This window comes from Mustela nivalis (assembly GCF_964662115.1).
Source record: "Mustela nivalis genome assembly, chromosome: 13".
NCBI classification, from domain to species: domain Eukaryota; kingdom Metazoa; phylum Chordata; class Mammalia; order Carnivora; family Mustelidae; genus Mustela; species Mustela nivalis.
Genome location: NC_139032.1, coordinates 90458322 through 90471748, shown reverse-complemented (window position 1 = coordinate 90471748; position 13427 = coordinate 90458322). Strand labels below are relative to the sequence as shown.

Sequence of the window (13427 nt, the reverse complement as noted above, 5' to 3'; positions counted from 1 at the left end):
TTATGTCTGTGTCATAATTAATCCTAAGGATGAGGGGATCTGAGTCCTTTAGGGAGCCCCAGGTGATTGACCTCATCTGGGTAAGCAACCCTACACTGTGCAAAGGGCCTGGGGCCACCACTGTGCTACAAGCCCACCCCCACAATGGTGCCAGCCAGCCACCTGGTGGCAGGTTTGTTCTGTTCTCCACCCTGGGAGTGGCTGTCTGTGCTAAGTGGACAGAGTCACACAGTGTCCAGGAGCGCTTGCGTCTCCAGTCCTGAGTTCTCAGCAGTAGCAGAGCTGTGGCCCACCCGTCCAAGACCTGCTCGGGGCCACGGAACAAGGTGCAGAGCACCCATGATGTCACACCCCTGGCATCATGGCCAATGAGTGCAATGGAGCCATCTGCGAAGATGGGGAGCCCGCTTGGGGAGCACACCCCCAGCAGACACCCCAACCCCCAGCTGCTCTATGGCGCTGTGTCCCCAGGAGGAAAACTGAGGGGCCCGGGGACCCAGAGAGGCACTCCTGCCTCACTCACCCCTCCTGTAGTGCCCCACTGGGCCCAGGACACCCGCCTGACCACAGGAGGCTGCACAGCCGGGCGGGAGTGGGGGTCAGGAGACCCGAGATGCAGGTGGACCGGGGAGGCCAAAAGCAGGTTGGGCGGGAGGTCTGCAGGGAGGACCGCAGTCAGGACATGCCCACAGAGGGGGCAGCCCCAGGGGCCCCGGGGGGCTGTCACAGAGCCCCTGACCCGACAGTCCTTGGTGCTTTGGGAACCCGGGCGCCCAGAGAAGGCGGCTCTGCTACGGGGCGCCGCGCTGCCACTTACTGCCTCCAGGAGCTGTGGCTTCCCAGGGACGCAACAGTGTGGACCGTCTCAGGAGCTCAGTAGTGGGGCTGAGTACCTGGCCATGGGGTACGTTCAGCCCGTCCAAGGTCGGTGGGGCCTGGACGTCAAGCATCAGAATACAGGAAATATAAGCGTGGCCTATCCCCACATCCACACCCCGGCCTCAGTTTCCCCATCTGTGGAGAGCAGAATTGGCCCGCGGCCGCGGTCCTCTGTCCAGCTTGGCACGGTCAGGTCCAGCGGGCTCCCAGGGGACAGCAAGGCAGCCAGGCACAGGCCGGGCCCTGCCTCCCGAGGCCCACGGGAGGGGCAGGCACAGGGGCTGGCTCAGCCTCCAGGCCGAGTCTCCCGGAGGGAGGCTCTGAGGGGGATAATAGGTGGTTGTTTGCCCAGGGAAAGACAGGGGGTAATCGAGTCACACACACACTGCCAACGCCCCGGGGAACAATGGCAGCCTGGGGCGCTGACGCAGTGCTCCAGTGCTCCAGGACCTGCCGGCTGTGGCTGGTGATTAATGGTGAAGGTCACATTTCTGGAAATACCCGCGCTCCTCCCCTAAACACAGCACATCCTGAACACGCCGTCAGACAGGGCTGGGAGACAAACCGCACGGCCCTGGGGGCAGGGCACCACACGGGGCGCGCGGCCCACCAGGCCCCCGTGGTCACGTGAGCAGCCTGATGTGCGGATCCCCTCTGGCCGCAGCCAGAGTCAGGGTCAGGGCCGAGGGCTGCGCGGGCTCCCTGGTGGCCTACAGGAAGTATCAGGGTCGGCCGGGGCGCGGGAGGAGCGGGGACTGGGAGGACCTCCCCGTGTCCGGCCAGACGGGACCCACGGTGGGTGCTGCCCCCCAGGAAGAAGAGTGGCTGACTGGCCATGCCTTCCAGGTCCCCGCCAGGCCCAGCAAGCCCGGGGGCGCGGCCTGCAGAGCTCACCCCCGCTGCCCCCTGCCTGTCCCACGTTTCGTCTTCGCGTCCTTCCACCTAGCAGGGTCTCCCCTCTTCATCCGGTGGGAAGGCACAGTTCAGAGAGCAGAGGGACCCGTCCGGGGACGCCGGCCACAGCCAGGGGGCTCGGGCTCCCCGCCCCGTCTCCTCCCACACAGACACAGCTGCCAGCAGGCAAGTACAGGGCCCGTCCTCTGCGCAGAGGGACCGTGGAGGACCAGGACCACCACCTGGCGGAGGCTCCCGGGAGTCCTTCTGACTCGGGAACCAGGGACAAGAAGAAGGCGCCAGGCCCCACCATCTCCATGGGACGTGTGTTTATTGAGAGAAAACAGGCCAGCCAGGGAGGCCCCGGGCCGAAGCATCTTCCGGAAGGCAGAAGACAGAGTCAGCTGGGCTCCGTCTTGCCAGGATGAGTGGGGTCCTGGTCCTCACTCTCTGGAGCAGGGCTGGATCTGGGGTTCCCGGCAGCCTCTAAAACCAGCTCTAGGGCCCCCTCACCAGCCACTCGGCACACCTTCTCCCCTCTGGCCGCCAGGATTTCTTCAATATTTCTGAGAGAGAAGGAGGTGTCGTGACCCTCCCAGGGCCCCGACCCTGTACCTGGGCTCTTCAGCACCACCCAAGGGCAGCCCAGGAGCCGGGAGCGTGGGTCCCCACGCTGGTGTGGCCATGAGCCCCCCACATGCTGACCTCCGGACTCTGCAGAGCCCCCAGAAGCAGCTTTTACCAACCCGCCCTCAAGCGGAACAGCCCAGGACCCCCAGCCAGGAGGCACCTGCCCTGGGGGGTGCACACCGCCTCACACACACCCCGAGTCTGAAGAGACCGACCAGCCTGCGTGGGCAGAGGACGCAAGTGAGGCACTAGGCCCCCGCCAGAGCTGACCCTCCACACCCCTCTGTGGGGACGAGGGAGCCCATGACAAAAGGGAATCAGCCCAGCGCGCCCCTCACTTCACAGTCCCGACCCCGACAGGCCGGCGGTGAGGGCCACGGGAGGCTGGGCCCATCCCTGCCCAAGTCATACCTGGTTTCCCCGAAACTGAAACCCAAAGCCCCTCCTGTGCCAAGGAGGCTGGGGGCGCAGGCTCCCCGGGGCTCCCGACAGGAAGGGGGCCCGGCGGACGCCGCGGTGGGGCCCCGAACCCGCAGGCCGGCGGGGCCTGTCCTCCCACCCTGCCCGCAGGGCCTCACCTCTTCCCATCCAGGTCTGAGAACCAGCCCAGGTTGTCGGCAATGACGTGGTGCTTCTGGCAGCCGGGGCAGGTCACAATGACCACGCCCCGGTGATAGGCCAGCTTGGAGATGCGCTTGGAGGACCGGCTCCCACACACCTGGGGACACCCGCAGCCCAGGTGACGCCATGTGCCTGGCCCCGCCCCTCAGGAAGACACCGCCCCCTCTGAGGATCACTTCACCCCGGGGCCCGGCCTCCTCCGCCTCCTGAGACCGCGGCACCGAACCGGTGTGCTGGGCCCCGCCCCCGGGAACGGCTCCACCTCTCTCCTGGAAAGACCGCGCCCCCGGGGACAGCTCCACCCACTCTCGGAAAGGCCCCGCCCCCGGGACAGCTCCACCCCTCTCCCAGAAAGACCCCGCCCTCGAGGACGGCTCCACCCCTCCATACTGTCCTCGGGTCCCGGGGAGCCAGTTTCGCACCCGTCGCACGCTCACCTTGCAAGTGTAGACAAGCTGGTAGTGCGCGGCCCCGGGCCCCGAGCTCAAACGCCGCCAGCCCCAGACCCCGACCCCGGCCTGCCTTCTCTCCGCAGCCTCCGGGCCGCCCCCGCGCCCCCACAACTCCCTCAGGCCGGGCCCCTGGGGCCACCTGCGGCTCAGTAGCGGCGGCACGCGGCTCAGCGCAGCCCGCAGCATTCCGCCCTCCGTCGTCGGCTGCCCCGCCCCGCCCCGCCTCCACGCGGCTGAAGCCGCGCTGCCGCCATCTTGGAAGCGGGCACGCGGCGTCAGCGGCCCTTTTCGGCTTCCGTCCGCCGACGGGCAGGCCGCGCTGTGCGGCCCCCTGGAGGCGGGAGGTGCGCGCGCGGCTCGGGGTGTACGCGGGAGCGAGGCGGGCGGAGGACACGGTACCGGGAGCCCGGTCGTTTATTCACGGAACTGCATGTGACAGTGCTGCCCGCCCAGAGAACGCCCCCCGGCCCGGCGTGGTCCCCGCGCGCGGGCTGGCTAGGAGCCCTCGGTGTCGGTGTTGTCGCTGCCCGTGGTGTTCTCCCAGTCCGCCTCCGCCGGCCGCGCGCCGGGCTGCATCTTCCGGAGCGCGCGCTTCCTGCGGGGCGAGCGCGTGTCCGCGGGGCCGGCCGCACCCCCGCCCCCCGGCCAGCCCCCACCCCCCCCCCCGGGCCGCCCCAGCCCGCGCGGCGCACCTGCGGTAGTTCTCGAAGCTCTCCTTGAGGCGCCGCCGCTCCTTCTCGGGGGGCTCCCCGCCGCTCGGGCCCGCGTCCTGGGGGAGGAGCGGGGCTCAGGCCGCCGGAGCGTTGGGGGTCCCCGCCCCGCGGCCGCGCAGCCCGCGTCCGGAGGACCGCGCAGAGCCGGGACGCACGGCCGGCCGGAAGCCGCGTCGCGGGCCAGAGTCCTGGTGCCGCCGCGCCCCGGGGCCTCGAACACAGGCTTCCGACGGCTGCCACGCCCGGCCCGCTGCCCCCTGCCCGCTGCCGCAACCGCCGACAAGGGGGGACTCGGCTCCCGGCTTGTGCAGCCCAGAGCCCGTGGGCGGAGACCCCTGGCATCGCCCCCAGGCATCCAGCTTGAAGAGTTGGCCTTCCCAGCTTGGTCACACAGAGGCCCGTGCCAGCGGCGCCCCTGGGCAGCAGGGACCCCGGGGCAGCCTTACATTGGGGGTCAGGGAAAGATGCTCCTCCTGCAGAGCCGCAAAGGGCTGCTGTGGGCTGTCCCCGTCGGCCGGGCCACCTGGAATGGAGGAGGAGGCGGCCTGTGGGTCCTTCCCAGCTGTTGGGACCACACCTGGCCGCCTCCTCTCTCCAGAAGCTGCCAGCCAGTCCTGCACCATCTCCTGGGGCATTGCTTGAACCCCAAAAGGCCTCCCGTTGTTTACACAAGAGGACTGGAGCTCAGATGTCAGTGCCCACTCCGGACCCTCTAGGCAGGCAGAGGCTGCTGGAAGCCCACCAGGGCCCCACCATCGAGCTCTGCTCTGAGCAGTTGGGAGCACAACATTCCAAGCTGCCTGGTCCCTTCAAGATCTGCCAGGGCCTGGACAGGCTCAGGGCTCTCAGGACCGTCAGAGGAAGGTGCTAGATGGACTGGTTCTCCTATACTGGCCAGGATGGGAACCTGGACATCCAGTCTCATGGACGTCACAGGGGGGAGACCCCAATCCGGGTCTCTCCCGGGGCTGGTACTTTCCCTTCCTCAGCCTCTGACCCTCCAGCCCACCCCAGCTCCTTCAAGGGGCCACACCAACCCTGGGCCAGGGCTCCCAGGGTCTCTGCCTACCACTCACTGCCTGCTGGGTCCTGCCCACCTGTCCCCACGTTGGGGCTCCATGGCCTGAAGTTCAGGTCTCTGGGCAGCGCTGGACTGCTCTGCTCCCTCACTTCTGCACTGGCTGTCCCTCTTTTGCCTCCCTTGGAGGCTGGTGGCAGGTCTGAGGCTGAGGAGGTCTGTCTGGCTTCCCACGCCACCTCCCCACCTCCCCTCTGGCAGCCACCTTCAGAATGAGCCCCTCGACCCCTTGTCACCCTTTGTCACTCCCCAGGCCATCCCTCTGCCATCTCTGTGCCTGACCCTGAGACGCTCCCTTCTCCCCTGTTTGCACCTCCCACACTCGATGGCAGACTCCCCCCAGGCCCCCCTCCCCGCCCCAGCGGAAGCTCAGGGAGAGCAGGGTGCCTCAGCACTACATTCCTGGGCCCAGAGTGGGCTCCGATGGAGGGATGCGTTCTCAACATCAGAATTGGGGTGCAGGCCCCCCACACCTGGCTCTTGTTTGCTTACTGGGGAGCCTGGGGGTCACTCGTCCCTCTAAGCCTCAGTGTCCCCATCTGTAAAGCAGGCTTGTGAGGTCAGTGGGAGAGGGCTGCCCCCTGTCAGGACTGGTGCTGAGTAAGGTGACAAAGAGGCCTCGGCCAGACTCGTCCATGAGAAGCTGCCCCCCGCCGCACCTTTGTCTGAGAGCTGGATGGCCTCCAGGTCCAGGGGGAGCGAGAGCTACCAGGGAGAGAGATGGGCGTCCAGTTAGACCGCCACCCCCCGGGACCCACTGCACGGTTTCTCAACGACCTGGCAGGAAGGCCCTTCCTGCCCCAAGGAACCAAAGGCGGTCAGCCCACCCAGCTGGGGCCTGGGAGGAGAGCAACTGGCCCAGCTCCCGTAGGGGATGGTGGCCTAGAGCCCACCGAGGGTCACACGCACCTCCTGGGAGTTCCTGGGTGAGCTGTCCTCCAGGTCGGAGCTCTGTGGTCACAGAAGGAGTCGGTCAGCAGGCTGGGGGGAAACCCAGCCTCCCCCAGGGTTTGGGGTGGGGTGGGGCTTGGTGAGGGGGTCCCAGGCCAGCCCCTGTCCTCAAGGGGGCCTCTCTCCAGGCCGTGGCCGGTGCTGGCACCCCAGAACACCCCTCCCTCCCCCTCCTGACCCCAAGAGTGGCCTGCCAGGTTCTGAGCTGTGCCCCCTCCAACCTCCTAGGAGGAGGACCCTGTACAGAGGACAGAGGGGGCTCGGGAAGGCCTGGGGCCTGCCCTGGGCCACCCGTGGTGCAGTAGCCAATCCAGGCCTGGACCTGGGCTGCCTGGAGTCCCCTCCTTTGGGCTCTGGTGTCTCTGGGGACCCCTTTGCCCCTGAAGGCCAGTCCCCTGGGCTCTACTATGGCAGGGCTGCGGCTCTGAGCATGGGCAGAGCCCTCGAAGGCCCCCAGCCCCCAGGAGGCCCACCAGGACGAGAGCGTCCAGCTGTTGCCGCCTGAGCCTGCCCTCCGCGGCCAACAGCTGGCCCTCGCGCTGGAACAGCTGGAGCTGCAGGTCGTCCGCCTTCTCGGCCAGCTCCCGGACCTGCTTCCGCAGCGCATCCTTCTCCCGCAGGCTCCTCGAGTGCTGTGCGTGCAGCTCCTCCCGCGTGGCGATGGCCTACAGGGACCACGGCGCTGGGAGACCCCAGCCCCGAACCTCCCTCCCCACCCCCCTCAGCCCAGTGTGTGCTTGAAGGCTCGCAGGAGTACGGGAAGCTGAGGGTGCCGGGAACGTGTGGGTAAATCTTCCAGCCCCAAACCCAGAAGAGCCCCCGCCCGCCCCCAGGCAGCCCAGGGGCACACCTCCCTCCCCCGCACTCATGCCCCTCGCATGGCTTTGCTGGCCTGCGGGGGACTAACTCGGTGGCTAGCAGGGCGTGCCCCATGCTTTACCACCCGTCCCTCTGCGCACACTGGCCAGACCACACCTGGGGACACAACTCTGACCCCCGCCGAGCGGCCAGTGGGAGCCGGCCCGCCTCCCGGAGGCTAACTCATGTCCCGTGGGGCCCTCGGCCTGAAACAGCCGGGACTGGAGGAATCACTGCGAATGCCTTCATTTCTGTCCCTGCTTCTGACTTAGGACCAGCCAGAGAGAATCCTAGCTGCTTACCGGGGCTGCCCGGCTCTAGCGTCCCTGGCTAGTGGCCTGCCTTGGTGGCTACAGTGACCCCCTCCTCTGCCTGCCCCTGAGAGAAGGTGGGAGCCCCGCTCCCCGGCCTGGTAGCGCTGCTTCCCGCTTCCCACCACCGCCTATGGCCTTAAGGCAGCCCCCGTGCCCCAAGCTCACTCTGCACACTCCAGCCCCCACAGGGCAGCTTTCTGACATGGGACTGCGGAGCCAGAGGTCCCTAGCACAGGCTGCCGGTCCCCTCCGGATGGTCACTGAAGCACCCACCATATCTGACCAGAAAGGACCCCACATGATGTGGCGGGAAGGTGGCGGAAAGCAGTGATGGGGACCCAGTCCAGACAGACTCCCGCCCCTGGTCCCCAGGAGCACAGCCAGCCCACGAAAGGGCCAACAGTGTTTGAAGTTAAAAAAAGCTATTTCTGGGGCACCTGGGCGGCTCTGTTGGGTGAGTGTCCCACTCTTGATTCCGGCTCAGGTCATGGTCTTGGGTGGCAAGATCGAGCCCCACTCAGCCAGGAGTCTGCTTGGGAGTCTCTCTCCCTCGCCCCCCCAACCCACTCACGCTCTCTCTAAAATCAGTAAATCTTTTAAAAAAATTAAAAAAAAAAAAACCTATTTGCCAAACAAGAGAGCTTCCCATTTTGTAAGACAAACACGGACCATACGTACTTCGGAAAGAATCTGGAGGTACGACCCGCCGGTGGAGTGGTTTTGCTGGCGGCGGGGGAAGGGTCACCTTCCGGGTGCTCCCAGTTGTCCCCGAGCTCTCTGACAAGCGCCCTCCCCTGAAAGGGTGAAGGGTGAGGTACCCTGCCCCCGGGGTGGGAGGCGGCCTACCTGGTCCCTCTCACTGGCCACCTCCTCCATCTGCCGCAGCACGGCCTCGATGCGGTCCTTGTACATCTCGGAGTCCTTCCGGAGGGCCAGGCACTGCAGCTCGAACATCTCCTTCTCCTCCACGCACTGCGGGAGCGGCAGCTAGCCCCCGCCCCGGCCCCACGCCCGCCCGTTCTGGCTCCCAGTCAGGCCCAGTTGGGGTAGGGGGAGGCCACAGGAGCCCCTGGGTCCCTGCCAGCCCTGAACTTCCAGATCAAAGCCGGGGCCTGGCGATCCTGGGGGAGTACGGGCCAGGAGTGGGGTGAGGAGTCCATGCCCCTGCACCTCCAGGAAGGGGTGAGGTCGGGGTGTGGATCCCAGGGGCTGCGTGGACACGGGGCAGTCCCTCAGCCCAGCCGGCCACATACCCGGGCATGCAGGGCCTCGCCCTGCCGCAGGGCCTTGCGCAGAGACAGGATGGTGTCGGCCTGCTCTTGGTGGTCCCGCAGCGCCTGCCTCCAGTCCCCCTCCAGCACCTGGACGTAGGGGCTGCTCTTGTCTGGCTTCCCTTCCTGGGGGTGGTGAACAGGACGGAGCGGCAGGAAGCAGCGAAGCGTGAGCGGGCCCTGCTCCGGGACCAGCGTCCTGCAGGGCTGTCCAGCTTCCCTGAGCACCGCCCCCACCCACCTGGGGCCCCCGGCTCCTGGCAGGGCCTGCCCCACCGGCCACCCCCCACCTGCACGGTGGCCTCCAGCTCCTGCACGCGCGCCCGCAGCAGCGTCTTCTCCTGCTGCAGCTCCCACACCAGCTCCTGGCTGGGCCGCTGCTCCACGGCGTGCCGCAGCTTCAGCGTGTTCCTGCGCTCCACCCGGCAGTCGTCCTCTGCCTTCATGAGGCAGTGCTTGAGCCGCTCCACCTGCGGGCAGACGCGTCAGCCGGCCCGCCTCGCCCCAGAGCCCGGCCACCCTCTGGCCGGGGCGCGGGCACCTCGAGCTGCAGGTCGCGGCTGTGCGTGAGCGCGGCGCCCTTCTCCTCGCTCTGGCGGGCCAGGCGCAGGGCCAGGTCATAGTTCTCCTCTTTGCAGCGCCGGAGCTCGCGGGCGCCGGCCTCGCACTCCTCCCGGAGCCGCTGCACGCGCTCCTGGTGCTTGCGGAGCAGCCCGTCCTTCAGCCGCAGCTCGGCCGCCAGCTCGTCCCGGGAGCCCAGCCGCTGCGTCAGCTCCTGCACCCTCCTCTGCAGCTTCAGCACCTCGCTCATCAGCAGCTGCGTCAGGCCCGACTCCCCCGATGCGTCTGCAATGGCTCGGCGGCGTCAGAGGGCCCGCCCAGCCTGGGGCCGCCCCGCCCTGCTGCACCCCAGGCCTGAGGGCCGGCCGGGCCCCTCCAGGAGACAGGGGGCCCAGCCAAGGGGCCACCCCGAGGTGCTGATGCTCCCCTTTGAGGATGCAAGCGGAGCCTCCCTGACCCACCCTGCGGCCCGGCTGGGACCCCCTGGCCCACCCCCAGCACGGGAGCCCTCAGGCCAGGCACACTCCTGCTTCTGTCGTGATCTTGATTGGGAGGCGAGAGGACATGCGTCTAGGCTGGGGAAAGCGTGGCTTTGCCCGTTGGTAGCGCCAGTAGACGCCCGTCCTTCTAGGAGCCGAGGCTTTGGTGGCGTCAGGCAGAGGTTCTGACCTGTAAGTCAGTCTGTCCCCTCCACTCCCCCCAGCGGGGGCCTGCCTTTCCTCCAGCAGAGAGAGGAGCAGGACGGAGCCCTGCGCCCCTTACACTCGCTCTTGTCCCCGGTTTGTCCGTCAGGAGGCCAGCCTCGGTGGCCTGCCTGCGGGGTCCCATGCCTCACCGATGATCATGGAGAAGACACGGGTAGGCTCCTTGCCCGTGACCTTCTTGTAGAGCTGCGGGTAGTAGAGCTCCAGGCTCTCGAGGAAGGCTACGTAGCCCTTGTGGCCAGTCCGCTGCAGGATGTCCAGGAGCACACCTGAAACCCACAGGGCCTGGCTGGGCTGTGGCTGTCCTGCCCGCCCGCCCTGGGCTCTCCCCTGGGGCCTCTGCTGTGCCCAGAAGCGCCACCGCTCCCCACAGGCAGGACCAGGTGCGGGTGCTGGGGGTGCCCGCTGCTGTGCCCGGCGCTCCCGGCTGAGGCAGCACTGACCCACTTTCCGCTTGCGGATGACCAGGTTGGGGTCACTGAGCACCTGCTCCTCGTCGTCGGGGCTCAGCACCTTGCACTGGCGCAGGTAGGGCGTGATGCGCGAGGGGTCGATGATGGAGATGAGCTTCACGCGGAAGCTCTCCAGGGCGCCCCAGCACTGGTCCTCGTTCTCATAGTCTGACATGGCGATGGTCGCGGCTGCAGTCAGCGGGAGAGCTGCTGGGAGGGACAGCTGCACGCCGGGCCCTGGCCTCACCCGCCCCGGCCCTCCCTGCTCTGTGCTGGTGCCGAGACCTGGGCCTGCTGCCACTCCCCTGGCGCCCAGGTTCTCTCTGTCCCCGAGTTGCTCTGATGATGGTGGGGGAAGACGCGGAGGGCTCCAGGGACGGGTGGTGTCTGAGAACACCGCACGCCCCGCACCGTGGCCCTGCTCTGGGCTCTGCACTCCCTATCCCGAAAGTGTGGGGCTGCTGGGCCACCGCCTCCTACCCACTGGCTGGGCCTCCCCAGGCTTGAGGCCACGAGCCTGAGGCAGTGACTCGCCCGCCTGTGCCTGCGTGCCAGGCAGGGCTGTGGGGGACTTCCTCCTTCCTGGACGTGGCACCCACTCAGCCTAGCCCCACTACCTCCTCTCTTTCCGGCGGCCGCAGGCGGCTGGTGGTGCAACCACGGACCGCCCACGGGACAGCCAGGCCCGCCGTCCCGGGAGGGGCCACTGCATCGCCCACAACCAGCCCCAGTTGCTGCTCTGGTGCCCTCTGTGGGCTCTCAGGTCCCGGGTGCCAGACACCTCGGGGGTCCTCTCCCTCTCCCACTCAGGCACCATTGTGCCGGCTCGCCAAGGGGGCCATCTGTGTTGGGGGGGCCATCCACTGTGGCTCCCTTCCACCAGCGGGAGTGGGAACCACTGTCTGGAGGCCTGGGCCAAGCCAGAAGCCGGCTCCTGGTGGCGGGACCAGAGCTGCTGACCCGCTGCCTCAGAGAGCCCTCAGCTGGCGTGGGAACGTGGTTTCCAGCCAGAGGAGCTAGACAGCACGCCCCAAGCTCCAGGGGGCAGCCGGAGGGGTCTTCGCAGGAGTCTGACTTCTCGTGGCCCTCAGTCACCCCATCCAGCCAGAGGCGGATGGCCAGCAACTCAGCGGATGGCCCTTGGGACATTCAGCCTGCTCCCTGCCTTTGCTGCAGCTGACCCCCTGCAGCTGAGTGCACAGAGATGAACGAGCAGGTACCACGTGGCGGTGAAGGCAGACGAGGCAAAAGAGTTGAGGTCACTTGTTGCCCTTCTGGGGTTTGTGCCCCAGGAGCCCTGAGCAGAGGGACAGGCGTCTTCCTGGACACCTTCAGAAAGAGCAGCAGCCCTGCCTACCTCAAGGTCCTGGAGGGGCCCCTGCGCGGTGGGATGTGGGTCAGCCTGGGCCACCCTCGTCCGATGAGCGGGAGGAGGTGCTGCCGGCCAGCCGGCAGAGCCCGGGAGGAGAACCGTCCCTTCCTGACGGTGCTGGGGAGCTCCACGGAGCCTGGCAGGTCCTCCCCGAGGGAGCCGCTCCTGGGGCCTGCCTTCTGATTCGCCTGCCTGGCAGGGCCCGGGAGGCGGGGCGGACGGAAGTGGAAGTCTTGCTTAGAGGCCTGGAGGCCCAGCCCTGGCGCCCACTAAGTGGAAGTGTGAGCAAAGACCCTCCCCGGAGCCAGAGGAGACCAGTGCACCGTCCAGTCTGCTCTGGCCTGGACGCCGCCTTCCAGAGGCTTCTCCAGCAGGGACTGACTGGGAACCAGCAGTGCGGGCAACCTGCGAGAGGAGGGTGGGAGTCCCAGCTCTGGGCGCTCCGCCGGGGCCCACACGTGCAGCTGCCCACCGCGGGGCCGTGATCCTAGGAGGGCAGCGTCCAGAGGGCGCACAGCTGGAAAGGCCGCTGCGGCCGGCAGGCCAGGGACCTGGCCACGCTTGTCCCATGTGGTCTCCAGCCTGCACCACAGCCAGCACAGCACAAGCCCGTTTCTTCCAGGAAGCGTCTCCCCTCAGCCAGCTCTCTGCAGCAGGTTCCTGGGAGCCTGACGCCACACAAACTGCTTTCATAAGCGCTGTTCCCCAGCCGGCAGAGGTCGGGCCTACCATCAGGGGAGAAGGCCCCCAGCCCCGCTCATGCCGGGGAAAGCCCCAGGCCAATGCGTCGCCGGCTGGAGACGCTGGCTGCCAGGTGGGGGCAACAGCTAGGGAGAGGCCGGGCAGGCAGAGAAGGTCCAGACCAGGGCTCCGGGCCCACCGCCCCGACAGTGCACCTCACCGCACCAGCTCCCTGCCGTCCTGTCCCTGGGCCTCCGGCGCGTCGGAGTCTGGCGGGCGCGGGCAGCCTGACGCCCACACCCCACCCCCGCGGGTCTCCGGGAGGACAGAGGCTGACCTCACGCTTCCAGGACCAGCCGGTTCTGGGCCCTTGATGGAACTGCGACCACCAGTGTCCCTGTCACAGTGGGTGTTCGTAAAAACTCAACGATGGAAGCGCCATGTTATCAGGAACTGGAAATCCGAAACAAAACGCCAACTGGAAAACCCCTAAACATTCGAAAATTACACAGAAACCTCTAAATAACCACGCGTCCAAAGACGCCCGCAGGAAAAGGAGACACGAGCTGAAACAGTGCCAGGTGCAAACTGGAAGGCGAAAGGGCGTTCCCAAGGCTGCGTGGTGGGGGGGCACCCCCACGGGTGGAGGACGGCGTGCCCGGGGCAGGGTCGCGCGAGGAACTCAGGAACAAAGCTTCTAGAACCAAGCGCCCTGAAAGGCTGCACACCAAGACCAGAGCTGAGCGTCCCTCAGCCGTGGCGGGGCCGGGGTTTGGGCTCCTGCCAAGCAGCAGCCGCACAGGAGGCGGGCTGGCCTGGGGCCGCTGCGGGCTCTGTGGGCAGCCAGGCTGTCGCTGCTTCCAGGCACCCACCTCGGTGGGCAGTGTGGTCCAGAAGGCAGTGCGGTGGGTCCGCTCTAGGCCCCGTGGCCGCACCAAGACCAGCGGCCACCTGGGAACTTGTGGCAGGTCCCTCGGTCCAAGGCACAAGAGTGTC

The 13427-nt window shown here is 67.6% G+C and overlaps 2 protein-coding genes across 3 annotated transcripts; both read right to left on the bottom strand.

Annotated features, from left to right (window-relative positions):
- Nucleotides 1-2087: 2087 nt before the first annotated feature.
- DNLZ (DNL-type zinc finger) lies at nt 2088-3701 on the bottom strand. Its single transcript, XM_082696184.1, has 3 exons — nt 3462-3701; nt 2982-3121; nt 2088-2339 (listed from the first exon to the last, which is right to left on the bottom strand). The coding sequence occupies exons 1-3, from the start codon at nt 3660-3662 to the stop codon at nt 2174-2176; spliced, it is 507 nt and encodes a 168-aa protein (XP_082552310.1). The 5' UTR covers nt 3663-3701; the 3' UTR covers nt 2088-2173.
- A 173-nt stretch (nt 3702-3874) lies between these two features.
- CARD9 (caspase recruitment domain family member 9) lies at nt 3875-13250 on the bottom strand. 2 transcript variants are annotated; one of them, XM_082696122.1, is made up of 13 exons: nt 11736-13250; nt 10370-10567; nt 10058-10195; nt 9203-9507; nt 8952-9131; nt 8644-8787; nt 8237-8362; nt 6692-6883; nt 6177-6218; nt 5927-5972; nt 4636-4712; nt 4169-4245; nt 3875-4071 (listed from the first exon to the last, which is right to left on the bottom strand). In XM_082696122.1, exons 2-13 carry the CDS (start codon nt 10551-10553, stop codon nt 3972-3974), a joined length of 1611 nt encoding a protein of 536 aa, XP_082552248.1. In that variant the 5' UTR covers nt 10554-10567; nt 11736-13250; the 3' UTR covers nt 3875-3971. The 2 variants fall into 2 exon arrangements, with proteins under 2 accessions (XP_082552248.1, XP_082552249.1); XM_082696123.1 differs by lacking the exon at nt 11736-13250 and adding an exon at nt 10748-11069 and having other exon boundaries at nt 10370-10669.
- Between the last annotated feature and the right edge of the window lie 177 nt (nt 13251-13427).